This window comes from Symphodus melops, assembly GCF_947650265.1.
Source record: "Symphodus melops genome assembly, chromosome: 5".
NCBI lineage: Eukaryota > Metazoa > Chordata > Actinopteri > Labriformes > Labridae > Symphodus > Symphodus melops.
Genome location: NC_136695.1, coordinates 24221113 through 24238987, shown reverse-complemented (window position 1 = coordinate 24238987; position 17875 = coordinate 24221113). Strand labels below are relative to the sequence as shown.

Genomic DNA, 17875 nt, shown 5'->3' with positions numbered 1-17875 from the left:
GACCAGCTTGGCTTGTTTTCATAAAGCCACCTCTTTATGTCGGATCTGTTGTTTAGTTCATCTGGTCTTGGTTTCTTCTTCATCGTGTTTTCACTCAGTTTTAACTGTCCCTCACGTTGCGTACGTTGTGTATGAGGAAAACTCTCCCCCCTCCATGTTTCATGTGGATTAACGTTACAATTCTTTCTCCTGCATGTTGGCACAGCAGGACATCAACTCCCTGACTGCATGCAAATGTCAAGAGGTGCAATAAAAAAAAAAGGAATTGGAACCTCATCAACTAAATCAAGAGGATCTCAAAGTATAACATTACGTTTATTTAAAAAAAAATCACTAGCCTATTCTTCAAACCAGATGTTGTAAAGACAGACACGAGCTGGACTCTATACCTGGTTGTTTCCTAAAGCATCCCTCGACTGCATCTTACACTTAAATTACAAAGACAATTTTAAAAAGTAAACCGCCTATTCTTGATGATTGTTGAGTTTAATGGTTCTATGAGAAAAATATCAAAATCGGGTTTACACCGATTTATAGGTAATCCCAGACTCGATTGTACATACCTTAAAATAAAAGCATTGTTACAAATTGACTTAATCTGAATAAAGTAGCTTGTAGATCAACAGAAGCCTTAGTAGGATATTAATTTCAAAAATGGGTTAAGTGTGATTGGTTACTTCATTTAGGCTCCGCCATCAAACAATATGCAATCTATCCTTGGGGAATAAAATTGAGAGTCACGTGGACATGACCGAGCGGTTGTGGGGGGTTTGTAAAATGAGAAATGGTCATTTAGTGTTGACCAACAGAGCTGACCGCTGCAGGAGAGCCATATACACACATACAGACAGACAGGAGCACCTGGAGTAAACTGGCCCTCAAACATGGCAGAAGGTATGCTGGGATGCTTCTTTAAGGGATTTATCTCTAGGAATGGTAAAAGTACTTTCTGAAAATGGCACGGCCTCATTGCATTGTTTTTAGGACTTCTTTTTGTGTTGGGGGGGGGGGGTATTCGGCAAAAAAAAATCTGTCCGCTGACCCCCACCCCCCTCCCCTCATTGTTTAGGGGGAATAGGTTGCCGGCCCCTTTTGTTTACCTCCCTCTCCCGCTTTCCCTCTCGCTGCGCAGTTTCTGCTTTTCACAGCATTTTGCATGAAAGTGGCAATCTGTGAGGATTACCCAGTTTGAGGGTTAAAGAACGGATACTGTAGCTTGGGTGCTAATTTTGACTCAAAGCCGAAGTAAAGAGATGGGCTCCGTTTCTAACCAGGAATTCCCAGGTTGAGTAGCAGATTTGAATTTCTCTTTTTTTTTAATTTAGGGTATTTACATTACTTAATGAAATTGTATTTTTTGATGACTTTCTCTTTAACTGTAACGCTTCTTTTTTTTAACACAAGTCATGCAATAGGCTACGGGTCTAATTAATGCACGAATTGTTCTTTAGGATTCTGATATCAAGAAACAATTCTGTTTCACAAACTCGTTGCACATGTTTAATCGGAAGGATGTATGGCTGTTTTCCGTTCTTTGTGGTAAGGTTTGCAACTATTTTAGGCAAAAAAAACCGTCCCAGTGCATCCCAGGTTGTTGCGGTTGTTTCATTGGTTCACATTGATTGATGATACAGCAGCACGAGAGGAGTTTTCCGGGTTTATAGCTCCGATCCCCTCTTCGCTTCTTAAACATATTCACAAATTGCAAGTGTGAACTGATTTTGTTTTTCTTGGTTAATTACAACACAACGCGTTTTGTTCTCTTCGCAGGAGTGTGTAAGACCGAGGAGGACGAAGGACCGAGCACCGAGGAGGACTCGCAGCCGGTCGGCGGGGTCGGCGTGTGTAAATGGTTCAACGTTCGCATGGGCTTCGGCTTCCTGTCCATGACCAGACGTGAGGGAGTGCCACTGGACGAACCGGTTGATGTGTTTGTCCATCAGGTAGGACGACCTTCTGTTTTAAGTGAAACTTGTAAAGTAAGCTGCTACAAGACTGTTTTTTCTCACTTTGAAGGGGTTTGACTTGCGTACAAAAACATTAGAAAATATGGAGAGATTTCTCCAAGCAGCCCACCTGTTTCCAATATGCTTCAACTTAATTAATTCAGGATTTTCTTTTCAACTCAGCCATCTTTTATGACAGAGGTGGAACTGGCTGAAGTAGAGACATCACTCTGATAAACACAATGGAAAACGTTCATTAAACATCCAATCAAGCAGTCGTGTTTGTTTGTTATGTTTAAACAGAGATTGGGTATTATTTGAATGAATTGACCAAGTTAAGGTGAGCGTTTCTCTGTAGTGTGGTGGGTGTTTCTCCTTCAGGAAACACGTGTTGCACCCACAGGAGAGTCTTGCGCGGGCCTCCCTCGTGGATTCACAAGCGTAAACCAGTATAATACGAGAAATAAGTGTTTTTAAACGAATACACGCGAGAGGCTGACGTCACAAATGACTTCAGGTCACAGTGAGTGCCGTGAGCTGCTTAAAAACGTGTCTTTTAAATGGGTATGGATCCTTTTCTGGAGCTCTTAGTTCACCATTGTTGTTTCTTTGTGGAGTTTGATGATAGGATGTCACATTTTGCCATTTAGCATTGCATGTGAAAATATAGTATACAAATTAACATTGATTCAAATGGTTGTAGGTCCAGATTGACCCAGAGTAATTGGCACCAGTACCTTGCCTTTGTAATGGTACATATGCTTTAAAGTAATACATGTTCATAATTAGCCTTTTCTGTTGGGTTTTTCCCAAAGCAGCTTATAAAATCTCTCAGAAAAATGATGCAAGACTGTCCTGAGTATTTTTGTCAGGGTATCAATTAAGTTCTCCCTCGACTTATATTGTTTCGTTCTCAGCGTTAAGAGATAAAAGAGAACTCTAGAGCTCATCCAGGTTTAACCCACAACCCTTCATTCACCTTTTTAATATACAACTGGTGAGGTGGGAGGTAGTGAGGCGGGGGTGCGTTTCCCTCCCACTTCTCGTGTGAGTGAGCGCCTCCATTGCTGTCTGATAAGATAAAGGCTTTGCATGTGAATGAGAGGAGTCCCCACTCTCTGCTCATTCACCTCAAGGTTCCTGTCATAAAGTGATTTAAAAGCTCTTTGCTGTCTGCTCAACCCCCTCAATGTTTGGGTATGTGTGGTATACTGTGCAAGCTTTAAAGAGGAAAGAAGCTCTGAGGGTTCTTTTTTTTTTTTAAAAGGTAAACTTCCTTGTCTCCACTCTCCCAAGGCCCCACGCTGTGAAGACAAACAAAATGCATCTCCCTTCTTTTAATGTTTAACTTGTTATATCAATGCAGATAAAGTTAGTCACAACGGTAGGTTTATTTTAAAAATGTAGTATTTTCTAAACTTGGTCAGAGACAGTTTTATGGAATTTGTAGCTCTTACTCGTTTCAGTTTTTTTAGGCGTCTGCATTCTTAAGACACTTCATGAAGCAAGAATGGGCAGGGCTTCTGTAACTGACAGATTTTCTGACTACACATAAGCTACTACCTGCTTAGTCATATAGGAATAAAAAAACACAAGACAGAAACACAATACCGAAATGAGTAATTGCATGAACACCATAAAACAGCCATAAAATGTAGATTTGAAAGAAAACCAATCCACATGAAGAACTTAATGTCTATGCCTTGGAAATATGATGGCCATTAAATAGTCAAAAGATTAGATTAGATTTTCTAATTTTATCTACACAAAAATGTATAGCTAATAGCCGTTTTTTGTCTTTGTCACCAGAGAAGGTAGACACGCGTGTCAATGATGGATGTAAAGAGGTTATGGCGACTTAAAAAGCCTCGGCACTAAAATTAGTGGCCGTGTGTCAAGGAAAATTAACTCCCAGGGTCCACTGGCCTTTGTGCAGGTGGACAATAGAGCCATGCATCCGAATGAAGCACCCCTCAGCCGTGACCGAGCCCCTCTTTGTCTCAGCAGCAGTCCTGCTTTTGTCCCCCACTGCTCTGATGTCTTTCTCTGCTTCGCTTTGCTCCCAGACACGTTCTGGGCAAAGTTTAGAGTTGATCCTGCTCACAGCTAGTATCTTAAAATCAGGTCCTTCATAGCCACCCCATGATGAGTACCTGTGTTTGTGAGTGTAACCAGGTGAAGAGCATGTGGCGAGTGAAGGTTTATTACAAGGGTTTGGAGTGGGGGGGGGTAGGTCACACATGAGAGAGGAAATGGGTTAACGGTCACCAGGCCAGAGAGGGGCCTGATGGGATTTGGGGCTTTGTGACCATTCGTGTTGTCAAACGAACGTCAAGGCTCAACAGTCATGTTTGGTAGTTGCTCAGGACTTCGCAGCAGATGCTCAACTGTGAGTGAATGTTGCAGGGTTTGAGAAGATGGTGCCTTTGTTTGTTATTGGGGCCATAGGCTGTGATTTTAACAAATCTAACTGACATTTTAAATGATTGTTGAAATTAAGTTTTCTCATTGGTTGATATCAGATGACTTTAAAATTTTAAATTAAACATTTTAAATTTGGTAAATTTACAAAATTAAATTTCCAGATAGATTGTCCTATTCAGTTTAAATCTTTCACCTCCAGTGAACAATGCTCTTAAGAGATTGTTGTTTATAATTCAGTGATAGATGTCATAAAAATGAAAAAAAAAAACCAGGACAAATGTTTATTGGTACTTTTTACTGATTTACTTACTTGTCTGCCATAGTTGGGACGAGTTGATCCCCAAGTCCCACCAACGATTTAGATTGAAGGGTTCTATCCATCTTATAAAATGTACAACAGTGTCCCTTTCTTCATTTCTAGTTTTGATACTCTGGAATTATTGACTTTGAATGGTCAGCTCAGGCGATCATTGAGAGAATATGTAGGCAAGAGGCTAAATTGGTGCTTAATTACACTGTTCCTCTTGTTGATAAATTAAGCTGGCATGCCTCTCCAATCTTTGTGTTCATCACACAAATACCAAAGGAAATCACCTTGTTTCTTTCACAAAAAAGATGTCACACCTTCAGTCACTGATATCAAAAGAAGATATCAATCATTAGGGCTTTCTCTCAACTTTTATCTTCCACCTCTTTCTGCCAAACAAATATCCAAGGAATGTCCCCCTGACCCCCAACCTACCAGAGAAGAACCACTGCCTTCTCACCCCACCCCCAGCCGTAGCACTAACCCCTGCATCCTGCAGTTTAGGGTTAGTGGTGGTCAGTGTGTTAGTAGAGCTTTGTGATGTGGGTGGGACGTGAGATGTGGGTGGGGGAAGCATTGTGGAATGCTGCTCCTCCGAAAGGGGGGGATGGGTTGAAGGTTATCCTCATCAGATTTACCACCCAAACACAGAAAAATGACAAGGCAGCTTTAAGTTAAAGGTGCCTATTGTGGAGCTTATTATGTGTAAGAACTGATTGAAAGAGTAGGGACAACAAGCTTTGTGGGCCTTCTTGTGTATCATGTGAGGCATCATGGTGCCCAGATATCTGATAAGTTCTATCAGGCTCTGATGGTATCATGTAGTGGAGGCTTGTTCGGAGTGGCTTTTCAGGGTCAAAGTGTCTACAGGTTTAACAAAGAGGTGGCTTAGGCAATTCATGTGTATTAGGGCAGGTCTAAAACAAATGCTACCATCCTCTGTGGTGTGAATCTGTGTGTTTGACATACTGTGTTTAGGAAAACCAAAATGGGTTCTATATCTCAGGAACTATACAACCTACAGAGCAACATTTTTGCTTGTTTACCAAATTTCATCCAAATCTGGGATGGTCAGGTGGGGCGGATTTCTAACATTGGACCACTTAGCATGGAATGACCCAAACTGTTCTATATCAGGAGCTACACTGTAAACGATCATTTTGATGCTGAATCCTTTTCCTATGCCCTCCTCTTTCAGAGCAAGTTGCACATGGAAGGCTTCCGTAGCCTGAAGGAAGGCGAGGCAGTCGAGTTTACCTTCAAGAAGTCATCAAAGGGCCTGGAGTCACAGCGGGTGACCGGACCAGGTGGTATCCACTGTGTGGGCAGTGAACGGAGACCCAAAGGCAAGAAGGTCCAGAAGCGACGTTCAAAGGGAGATCGGTAAGTAGGAATGAACTGCGAAACAACTTAAATACTCTAAGATTGTTGTTTCCTTCCGATTGTTTTTTAAAAAAAACAAAATAACTTAGTCAAGATTCCTCAAATTAAATGACTCCTAGGCTTTAATTCACAACGCTAGCTGTGCAGCAACTTGCTATTCTACAACAATTTTAATATGCAACTATAATGAACTATGCCTCTCCAAAAGATAGACCAAGATGTCCATCTATTTCTTGAAGTAGTTGTGTTTTCAGCAATAGGACCACGCATTTTTATCCTGTAAAATTAGCTTTCGAAGAATAAGAACTATACAAAATAATACAAGTTTGGCTCAACAAAACAAAGACACAAATTGCATATGCCAATTATTCAAGAAAATGGGTATGCCGCTTACAGTAGGGACTTTAAAAAAAGCTGAATTTCTCAGCTGTGCAAAATAGTCATTGTTCTATCCATTTTAGATTAGATATTCAATGTTTAGCATCTCCCCGTTTTCCTTCCTCTTCCTCCACCCCAAACCCCCCATCTCCTGCCCCAGCAAGGGTCACACCAGCAGGCTTGACGTGTGACCTGGATCAATAACTGTTTAAATCTGCTGGCCCCTAGTGAGTTCACACCCACTCACTCTTCCTCTCTTCCTTAACTTCTTCTGCCAATGTGATTTAAAAATTCCAAAAAGACAAAACTTCTTTTCTTGGTCATTTATACAAAAAGTAGGGAATTACATTTATAATGGTACAAATTAAAGGCATACTTCACCCATTTACATGAAGCTGTGTATCATTAGAAACATGGTAGTAGTGTTGAATGGTCGTGAATCCAACCCTCATTTTGCCCTGAGACGAGAAAAATGTGTTTTTCTTTGCCTGGAAGTTTTTTTCATGTGATGCAAAAAGCGTCATATTGCATCACATGAAGAAAACTTCCAGGCAAAGAAAAACGTATTTTTCTCGTCTCAGGGCAAAATGAGGGTTGGATTCACGACCATTCAACACTACTACCATGTTTCTAATGATACACAGCTTCATGTAAATGGGTGAAGTATGCCTTTAAGTTAATGCTGTGACATGCAATTCCTTGTTATTGCCAAAGTGGTTTCCATATTTCTGTTCGTACCTGTTAATAAAAACACAAGACAGATTTTTAGTGCTTTCAGTAGTATGAGTTTAGGCTCTGCGAAAAATACTACGCAGCAAACAATGCATAAATCAATCTTTATATTTCTTTTTATCAGTAAAAAAAAGTTTTTTATAGATTCAATGGTTTTATGCAAAGGAAAGAATTTCCCTCCGAGGGAAAGCAAGAACGGCAAAGTGGGAGCCTTGATTTAGACGTTATTCTTTGAATATAGCAAGGGGTTAGAAGTGTGTCAACTTCACCCGCCTGTCAGTTGTTATTAGAGCCAGAGAGTAGTCAGTGTGAGAAAACGGATCATTACAGCCTCAAAGAGTCCTGGGAGGCCCGCTGTGGTTCAATAAGTCTCTGAAGATCACACTGATCCATTGATAAGGTATCGTTTCCCTCTAGCATATTTCATTATACAGCTCTGGTTGGTGTTTTATTGGTTCATATAATTGATTTGTATTTGTAACTAACAGTCAAATATAACTGGCACAAGAGTAACATTTTCTTTCCATTTCTGACTTGTGGGTTAATGCTGCCAGCAGCTGCGTTTAAGTCTACCTTCTTTAGACCACCTTTGTAAAGTGAGTGTGCGTTGATATGATCGAAGGTAGGGAAAAGCTCCTGTCCATTTAATTGATAACAGATGTAAGAGCTCTGGCACGGGGGTGAAAGGTCGTTGTTGTCATGGCAACAGTGTATGAGTAGATGCAAGAGGGCTGGGGGCTGGGATGGGATTGGGGTCGGAGGGGAAGGGTGCGGTGGGTCGAGGGGGCAGGGTTCAGAGGTCATTACTGCAGCTTTTTTAGACAAAGGGACCACTTCCCCTTCCCTCCTTTTGCCTCCTGATAAAGGGAGGTGTTGTGATGTGGCGGTACAGACCTTGACACCACCCCAATAGCCACTGTTACAAAGCCACACTGACCTCCAGGCAGCCACACTGACCAAAACTCATCTGCTGCTTCAGTGGTGGCAGGGGGTCTGCCGTGGCACAGGCCGAGCACCGCACGCCTACACCCATCTGTCCTCCGCCCCTACACGCGTGGCCATTCTATAGATTGTGTCTGAACAATTGTGGAAGACAGCATCCCCGATGGCTCTCGCTTGACCCTTGCATGGTGTTCATTTCTAAAGTTCAGAGCCCAACATGTCCAACTGGAAGTTTTCGGCAGTGACAATTTGACAATAACACAAGCTGTTCAAGACACTTAAAGATAATATCAGCCATTGTGACCATAAAAAGTCAAGAGATCCAAGTCCCTGGTACTTATGGTTCTAATCTTTCCCCCAACTTGAATAGTTAGATTGTTGAGAAACCTTTGTTGCTTTTGAAGGAGATTGTTTTGTGCGTAATTTTAATCAGTTAATGAAAATGTTGTGACTCCTTTCGATGGTCCAAACTGTGCTCTGCCAAAGATCAACGTGGTGTGACCTGGAATGACCTAATAAGATTGGCCATAGGTAACTCGGCTTGATCCTGGGAAAGAGAGCTTGTTGCCATCTAGTGGCAGAGGGGTGCAACCTATGTCTCCCCCTACACTTAGTGAGAGTTTTTGATGGTTGAGTTTCTCTTTAACCTGAGGTATATACAATAAGTTGGAAGCAAATTTGTGTAATGGGCTTTTCAGTGAGAAAGCATTTCTTTCCAATAGTGGAAGACATTGATGTCCTTGTGTTTTTAAGAAGTCAAATCAATTTAATGAAAAATTTGTCTGATTAAATCTTCTCTTTTAGGTGCTACAACTGTGGAGGCCTGGACCACCATGCCAAAGAGTGCAAGTTACCACCACAGCCCAAAAAGTGCCATTTCTGCCAAAGCATCGACCACATGGTTGCCAACTGCCCATTAAAAGCACAACAGTCCTCACCAGGTTCTCAGGGAAAACCATCCCCCTCGAAAGAAGACGAGAAGGAGCAAAGCCACATGGCAACGGGTCCTGTGACCTCTGATTAAATGAGAAGTTGGGCATCATTAAAAAAAACCGGGGAAGCACAGAGGCCAATCAAACTACTCTGACGGTAGAGATGGGACACAAGACCCCAGTTCATCTGTCGAGGCTGCTTTTGGAACTACCTCAGGTTAAAAAAAAAATGCTGATGAAGAATGTTGCTGAAGTTTTTTTTAATTTTTTTTTATTGTTTTCATTTGGTGTTACACTCAGGAATACTGCTGTATTATTGCACTCAGGACGCTTTCTAAATGTTGAATCACTGCTGTGTTTTTGAGGGGATTGAGATGGTAGTTAGCTACGACACAACGGATTATGTTGACTAGTTTTTCTAGAATCTGATTTGTCTTTTAATGAGCCACTTTGCCTCTCCTATCCGCATTATACCTCTTCTGTTTTTGCAGACTTCTTGGTCAGTTTGCAAAGTATAAATCTTAACTTTAGCTGCCTTACCATATAGTCTTATATGACACTGTTACACCTCACCTTCTGTCAAGGCAGAGGGTAACAGTTAGTACCTCTTAAATGAATGTTATGGTGTTTACTGCATGGGGAGTGGGAGGGCTTGCAAAAACCCGTGGGATGTGTTTTAGGGTATAAATGCAGGCTATTGGTGTATGCCCACATGGCAAATGATCATCCAGTAATCCTCGAGCCAAGTGAATGTTGGACCAGAAGTGGTTTCTAGCTTTTGGTCAGTTACTTTTCTTTTGGAACAATACTTTCATCCAGCATCTTGCTGGCTATCTTAAAGTGCATTCTACCTCATTGGTGCATGTTTACTCTACTACTTAAATCTCTGAATCTACTGCTGATGGTAAACCAGATACTCTCAAATTACAATTTTGGAGATTGAGATTCAATTTGAGAAAAAATCATATTATTTTGCATTGTAGTTTTTACACAGTGGTGCCACTAAAACATTGGTCTGATCATAGGTTAGACTGTCTTAGACCCATTATGACATCAAGCCCGGTCGGATCTGTTGCCTTCTGTAAAACTTGAGAATGTAATGTGTTATAACTGGACCACACTACATAACATAATCTGTACATGAAAAATATGCTATATAGGGACCATTGACCAGGTAAAGCAAGGTTAAATAACTCAGATTTACTAACATGATCTATCTTGTGCTCTTGCAGATTTATTTGGCCCCACTTCTATCAGACATATTCTTACCAGATTTAGGGCCAGACCTATCACAACCAATTGTTCAAAATGGTTTGGTATTTAGCTACAAGGAGAAATGTTTTGTAAAATAAGATGGCTGCTGCTTAAGTGAGATGTTCTGGATCTGTTGAGGCATCAATATGAGGCAAACGGGGCAAATGAAACGCAATGGCTACTTAATCACCTCTGCAATGATAGTCCATGTTGTACTACAAGCCATTTGACTTTGACATTGCCAACAGTCCAACAGTCCTAATGAAAACATTTGTTGTTGCTCTGAATGGAAAGAAATCCAAAATAAACTAAAAGGTTGCAGACTATTTTAATGTAAAGAAAATGTCTGGGGTTACTAGGCTAAGTTTTACACAGAGAAGGCAGCTTGATAATCTAACTTTCCTAACTAAGCACACAGTGTTCCCTCCTTTTATTGGCGATTGTGTGCAATGCTGCTGCTTTACAATTACCTCAACTTTGTTTTTAATGAATTCCTAACAATGTGATAGTAAACTCAAAACGCATACCTCATCACTTGAAATAAGATGCTTGACCTGGACTGAGTTTCTGAGGGTCCAGCTAGCTCTCCTCTTTGATACTTGAATACAATGAGGCAGAATCAGTTACAAAGTTGCCAGCGAAAAGGCCGGTGTTTTTGTTTGTATCCAGTTTGATCCACAACTAGGTAGTTATTTAAGACATTACCTCCCTATGACTCTTAGTAGGGTTATAGATCAGGGACACCTAGCCTGCGCGGAGGAGCATGTAGAACTAGCTAGCTATTCAGCATTTACTCCCGTTTTACAGGAGAAGCTGACAAACTTTTACACCCAATTAATATATATAAATAATTATTCTAAAGTCCTTTTTTAAAGAATCATACTTTTTATTTATTTTCATCCAAGAGCGCTACAGCTTTTCCTCCTACTCACGTTGAAGCCTCTCGGCAATGAATGTTCTTCCAGACATCAAATAACTGACAAATGTGATTCAAAGCTCCGTTTGACTTGAGACTATGAATATATTTGGGTAAACCTATTTTAACATCAAGGTACTTCTCCGTATTTTTCTGTACATATGTGCTTGATAAATCATTTTCATTGTCCTCGATGGTAATTCAATGCAGTTTGAATAGAATGAACTCACCAAGTTACAAACAAACACTTTGCTAATGCATAGTATTACGAGGACTTACGTAAGCTGTTAGGTTTTTTTTTTTTTTGGTTTTTTTTACTTTTATGGGTTTTTTATTCATTTTTGTTTGAATGGGTCCCAGAAGGGATTCTCATTGTTTCTATCTATGCCAAACCCAATACAATGTTACTCTGCACTAATCTTGTGTAAGATGCATTACTTTGTTTTTTTTAATATTTAGTTTTTATCTCTTTTGAATATATGTTCCATATCGCAGATTATTTTTTATATATTTTCATTAATCACGAACAGTTGGTTGCTGGTAGGATAAATATTTCTCCACTCTAATACTCATCTCAGGAATTGTTAATCTGAAAGCTCAGGGAATACTTCAGATTGATAAGGAGTTGAAGAGTGTTTACTCAAGACAAAGCAGGGAACAAACGCACATCTGAACCATGTGAAGCATACATTTTTGCCAAAAGAAGAAAAAAAAAAAGGATAAATGATTGTAAACAGTTAAATTGAGATTCATGTGCTTTTTGACTTTGATTTTGTCAACTTTCAATGCACACAGCTTGGTGATGACCTTGATATGTTGGTCTCCTTTACATAACTTGCCATGATATATAATATGAAGAAAATGTTCCACTATAAATGTGTTTTTTTTCCTCTTTAATCGTTGTAGATGGGGATGTAGTAGAATGTTATTGAGGGGATCGGGGCTTGTAGCATATAATCTGGGGTTGTCTCATCTCAAGACATGGCCGATTGGTGTTTCAGACTATCAATGCTTGTGACAAAAAGAATGTGTCATGGATGATTTCACACTCAAATGTTTTTGGATTAATACTTCACTGTTAGGTGGTGTTTGTGTTCATGATGCCAGTTTCAAGGTTGCTGAAGTGAAAACTGTTTTCTTTTAAATTTAGGACATGTAATGCTGAAACAAATGTTGAAGTATGTACTCTGGTAACATAAAAGAAACAACATGACAGTTTGTTTTTCATCGAAGTGTATTCCTGTTTTAAACATGGTCCTTTTTCAACATCTTAACACATGAGATGGATTTCTATCAATCTTTCTTACTTGCAATTTAAATGACCTGAAATCATAAACACAATCATCCACTGATTTCTTTACATGACATCCACTTCTTAGAAAAAGGTAGAATGAAATTGTATTATTTACGTTTGCAACATTCTGCTGTTACTAACGATGTTTTCAAAGTATTATTTGGAAACTCAAGTCCAATAATACATTTTATGGCAACCACTGAGTTTAACCCCTGAGTGATGTGTTATTGTAATATGATTGTCAGGTATTAGACGGGTGAGATATTCCTTGAATATTCAAGGCCATGTGAGACTTGAGCTTAATCAGAGTAACACAAGAAGCACATCAAAGAATTCTGTATCTCAGGTAACTTCATGTGTGATTGACATGATGCCTCTGGTATGGGACCATCAGCCATTTTTTTTGGTTGTGCTGAATGTTTAAGGATAAATGGCTTGATCAACTTCCAAAAGAATTTATTACTGATGAATGTATTGATCGCTTACTGCCATAAAACTAAAACTATCTTGATCTATCTTACCTTGATTTGAATGACTAGATTGTCAATGATGAGCAGCATGTAGGCTTTTCAAAGTATTACTGTGATTATGTTTCTATATGTAAAGATCTGCTCCATTTCCTAGTAAATATTTCAATATTCATGTCTCGTTTGTGTTTATTCTCTTCCAACAGATACAAAATAATACTGTTTGTCTAGCTTAAGAACAAACTGACTCAAACATTTATTTTATCTTTGGATTTTTTTAACCAGCCCTATTACTTAGTATCAAGGTGTATCTCTTCTGTAATTTTAGTGAAAATCTGAGCTTCAGTAAAACATTTTGTATAAATCAGAATCAGAAATACTTTATTAATCCCAGGGGGAAATTTGGTAAAACAAGGTGAAGAATTTGGATTGATCTATAAAAGAATTCAGAAATTGTAAATGATACAAACCGAGCCTCTTATTATGAATTTAAAGCAAATATAAGGGAGGACATTTTTAGACAGTGGAACCCATAAACTGATGTTTAACACAGTTAATGTACTTACCTAATTTTTAACATAACTGTTTTTTTCTGGTTTTTCAGTATGACATTTTTTTCCACCAGGGTTTTGAATACTTTTCAATTTAAGTTAAGAAGATGAAGATGAAATCCCAAATCTGATATTTTGATTGGCAATTTTGTAATCTCTATTAATTGGGCACATGAAGAAAACATGACAAAATCTGAAGGTTGTGACCATAACCGATAGATAAAAAAGCAAACTACAAATACACCAAAGTGAATTGTTCTTTTAGAGAGGAGCATCCTGTGGTGGTTTTTCCTGGTCCTAATTTAAAATAAGTAGTCCGCCCAGAATTAGACCAAGACAAAGACAGAGTAAAATTGCGTTCAAGAAGGGACTGGGATCTTTATAAAGTGGTCTTGAGACGGTCTTCTGCTTGTTGTAAGCTTATTAAATGAAGCGTTCTGTTGAAGTTTAAAACATGAATGTTAGTATCATAGATGCTGATAAAAGCTCTGTATTCCTTCCTTTGGTTGAATTATAAATCCAGCTCAGACTGTCCTACAAATTTGACCCACTGGCAGTGAGAATTAAATGCATGTGGCTATTTTACTGTGACCTTAGTTGCTCATCCCTGTTATAGACTATTTTAGCGAATAACCAAGTTTGTCCACATGGGGCGCTGTTCTCTGTTTATGTTTTCAATGACACAACCCCATGCTTGAAATCCAACATGGCCGTATGCTAGGAACCCACCATTCAAATGAAAAGCATTATACCAACCAGTCATGTTGTTCTTGTAATTTGACGGATACTTCAGAGTCGTGATGTTGTTAACACTTCGGACAGTCTGTCGGAGAAGTTTCATCTTGTCCTGTAAGAAATGTTCACTGCACAGGGCTCATGCTGCCGGCTCACTCCACACTGCGACACAAACATGCAAGGCTCTTCTTTACAGGAGACACGGAGATCCTTCTCAAGTGGTTCAGTAAGAGTTCCTGTCTTATACATTATGAAAAAATGTGTTTTATTCGTGCGCATTACTTTTAAATGCGATAGATGAGGTTAACATTAGCAGATTAAATCTTAAGGAAGCTGCTGTCTGAAGCTCTTTGAGACATAACTAATACAAACACTTGCACGAACCAGCTGTTAGGTGTGCATGTGTAGAATTAAAACACTTTCTGAGGATGTATTTAGCTCACCTTCAATACATTCAGATGTAGCTTCTTTTTTTATATTTTGCTGTACATGTCATTATTGAGCTCAGTGCTGCCCCCTTACTCCCGGAGGACAGAAAACACGAACTGCAAGGTTGAAAGAAAAAAAACATAAAACAGACTACTGTAGACATGAGAGGAACCAAGGTGCTTTAAAGCAGCTATAGTTATAGATTTCACAGCTTTCACAGGGCAGAAGACTAACTTGACGGTTGATAATAACAGACAAATTACTTTGACGTTTGTGTTACCTCAAACAGTCACTGGGGAAAAATAAAAGTGCATTTCACATTTATTAACACAAAGAAAGCTGTCATGTATGTGTTATCAGAGCTGTTCCTGCATAAAAGTGAAACAATTACACAAGATAAGATTTGAGAGAGAACATTTTTTTGGATCCAAATGTACTTCCTGCTCTCCCCAGCTCCGTAAGATATGAAACTGACTTTTTTTATAGCTCTTCTGACACCATCCAACACATATCAACAGCCAAGTAATGTGCAAGGCAGCAGTTTAGGTTGATGTGTTTGAGTTGATTGGTGTATGCATTTCACGGTAAGAGGAAACATTGCAGAAATGTATTTTGTATTGCTTTTTTCCAACTTCCTCTCTAAACACAGTGGCAAAGCCTATATTTACTGTAGAGGTCAAAAAGCTCCAGCAACATTTGTAGTATTAAAATCACTTTTATTAACTTTACAGTTTAAACTTGTGGCCTTGGTCAAGGTCTTAGAGGCCATGAGCAGAAATACGTCTTTTGTTTAAATATCGATGAACAGATTATTTGAACAGGTTTGTTTTGGGTTTCTAGGTTGGAGGAGGTAGAGCTCCCCACCTTAGGTTCAAAGGATGTCCTGGTTAAAATTCTGGCTGCTCCAATCAACCCATCTGACATCAACATGATTCAAGGTTTGTTTTTTCACTTCCACACTTGTCTTAATTTAAAACAGCTCTACTGATTGGAGCAACATAACAAAATATTTGTGCTTGATGTGATTCTTATTGGGGTGTTTTTAAGGGGCTTGTTCTATTTTTAAATCTCTGAAGATCTATCACTTATCTGAAGGTGTTTTTTTAAAGGTACTTATGCTATCCTGCCAGACCTCCCAGCTTTTGGGGGCAACGAGGGAGTGGCACAGGTTTCAGAGGTGGGCAGCCAGGTCAAGTCCCTGAAAGCCGGAGACTGGGTTATCCCAAGAGATGCTGGTCTTGGTAAAATCAAGCTTTTTTTTAATTTATTTTTTTACAATACTTGGAACAGATACTCCCAATATTTGATTTCAGAGTTCCTTACCTTTGTGTGAGCAGGAATGTGGAGGACAGAGGCAATATTAGCTGAGGACGATGTCATCTCACTGCCCAATAACGTTCCCTTGTTGAGTGCCGCTACGCTGGGAGTGAATCCCTGCACTGCCTTCAGGATGCTGTCGGACTTTGAAGAACTGAGGCCAGGTAATCATTGCCACACATTGATTCCTGTTATTATTTTTTCTTTCAAAGAAGCTGTAGATTGCATATACAGGAAGTTGAAACATCCCTGATCGTGGAAACTCTCAGGAATAGCCTTAAAACACATTTTAAAAGAATAAGATTTTTTTAAGATAATTTTTTGCTTCAATTGACCATTTAAAAACATCTTTATTACATTTTTTTGCATTAATATGTTTTATTCACGGGTATGTTGCAGTTACAGTGTCCGGTTCAAGGAAACTCGTAGACCCATGTTGGGACAACATACCTGTTTACAATACTGATGGAAAGAAATATATAAAAAGGCATTTGATTTGAGTTCATCTCTAAAAACCTTCCAACTATGCAGCAGTCGTTTCCCCTCATGTTACATTTTCCCTCATTTGGCTGTGTTCTCAGGTGACTCTGTGATCCAGAATGCAGCCAACAGTGGAGTCGGACAGGCTGTTATTCAAATCGCTGCTGCAAGGGGAATAAACACTATCAATGTTATCAGAGACAGGTAAACACAGTCATATTAGATTAACCCTTTAATGACCCCCGTTTCTTCTTTTTCTAGAAATTGTAGTTGAATCACTTGTTGCATTATACTTCTCCTTTCTCAATACACTACTTTTACTTTTAAAAAATACACAAAATGTTACCTGTTGTTTCAGATTATCAGTTATTCTGTAAAACACATGTCACAATGCAAGAATTTATAGCTGCTGCAGTCAACTTCCTCATTGTGTATCTCCTTTTAAAAGGCCAGAGTTCACACAGCTCAGCGATAGGCTGAAGGCCATGGGAGCGACTCACGTGATCAAAGAAGAAGCACTTAGGCGGCCTGAGATTAAAGAACTGTTCAAGGTCTGGGGGTTTTGAACATGAGTTAAAAGATACGGTCATTCCACTGTGGCTACTGGTTGTTAGACACAGTCTCAGTGTCGTTGTGTTTGTTTTTTATCCTCAAATAGATCTGCCCAAAGCCTAAATTGGCTCTAAATGGAGTCGGAGGCAAAAGTGCAACAGAACTGCTCCGTCTTCTTAAGTGAGAGTGCTGAGTTTTCCTGTTTACAAGATATAACATTTACACCTAGGAGAAATCTGATAATAATAATCGGATGTTCTATGTATTCCAGATTAGGAGGCTCTATGGTGACATATGGAGGGATGGCCAGACAGCCAGTTACTGTTCCTGTGGTAAAATGAAAACCTCCTCCATGCTCCCAGGTTAATTATTGGACATAGAAGCTTGTTTTCAGAGTCCACAGTAAACTCGCTTTTTTTTTTCCCAGAGTGCCCTTATTTTCAAGGATGTGAAGGTTCGAGGATTTTGGGTCACACAATGGAAGAGAGATCACTCAAAAGGTGAGACAGTACGAAGCATCCTTCCTAACAGCTCAAGTTCAATAAGATAAGCCTGTTCATTAATTAAATGATTTTTTTCTTCGTAGACGGAAGTGCATTTAGAGCCATGCTGGATGAACTGTGCAGCCTGATCCAGCAGGGAAAGCTGACAGCGCCCGCCTGCACCGAGGTGGGCCTGCAGGACTACAGCAAAGCTCTGAACGTAGCCATGCAGCCTTTCACTTCATCTAAACAGGTCCTGATCATGTGAACCAACCGACTGCTAGTCCCTGGACTGAATCTTTATCTAATACACTGCTCAAGCACATGTTCCAATAAATGTGGCGTCAAGCAGAC

The 17875-nt window shown here is 39.6% G+C and overlaps 2 protein-coding genes across 4 annotated transcripts; both read left to right on the top strand.

The window, feature by feature from the left end:
- Positions 1 to 869: 869 nt before the first annotated feature.
- Positions 870 to 9985, top strand: lin28aa (lin-28 homolog Aa). Of its 3 annotated transcripts, none has more exons than XM_079344670.1 (4): positions 870 to 894; positions 1771 to 1943; positions 5876 to 6060; positions 8917 to 9985. In XM_079344670.1, exons 1-4 carry the CDS (start codon positions 885 to 887, stop codon positions 9134 to 9136), a joined length of 588 nt encoding a protein of 195 aa, XP_079200796.1. In that variant the 5' UTR covers positions 870 to 884; the 3' UTR covers positions 9137 to 9985. The 3 variants fall into 3 exon arrangements, with proteins under 3 accessions (XP_079200796.1, XP_079200795.1, XP_079200794.1); XM_079344669.1 differs by lacking the exon at positions 870 to 894 and adding an exon at positions 1099 to 1284; XM_079344668.1 differs by lacking the exon at positions 870 to 894 and adding an exon at positions 1417 to 1539.
- Positions 9986 to 14220: 4235 nt separating this feature from the next.
- On the top strand, positions 14221 to 17874 carry mecr (mitochondrial trans-2-enoyl-CoA reductase). The gene is made up of 10 exons (XM_079343674.1): positions 14221 to 14487; positions 15531 to 15628; positions 15800 to 15931; positions 16028 to 16171; positions 16589 to 16691; positions 16936 to 17038; positions 17146 to 17219; positions 17311 to 17371; positions 17467 to 17539; positions 17626 to 17874. The coding sequence occupies exons 1-10, from the start codon at positions 14327 to 14329 to the stop codon at positions 17787 to 17789; spliced, it is 1113 nt and encodes a 370-aa protein (XP_079199800.1). The 5' UTR covers positions 14221 to 14326; the 3' UTR covers positions 17790 to 17874.
- Position 17875: the final 1 nt, after the last annotated feature.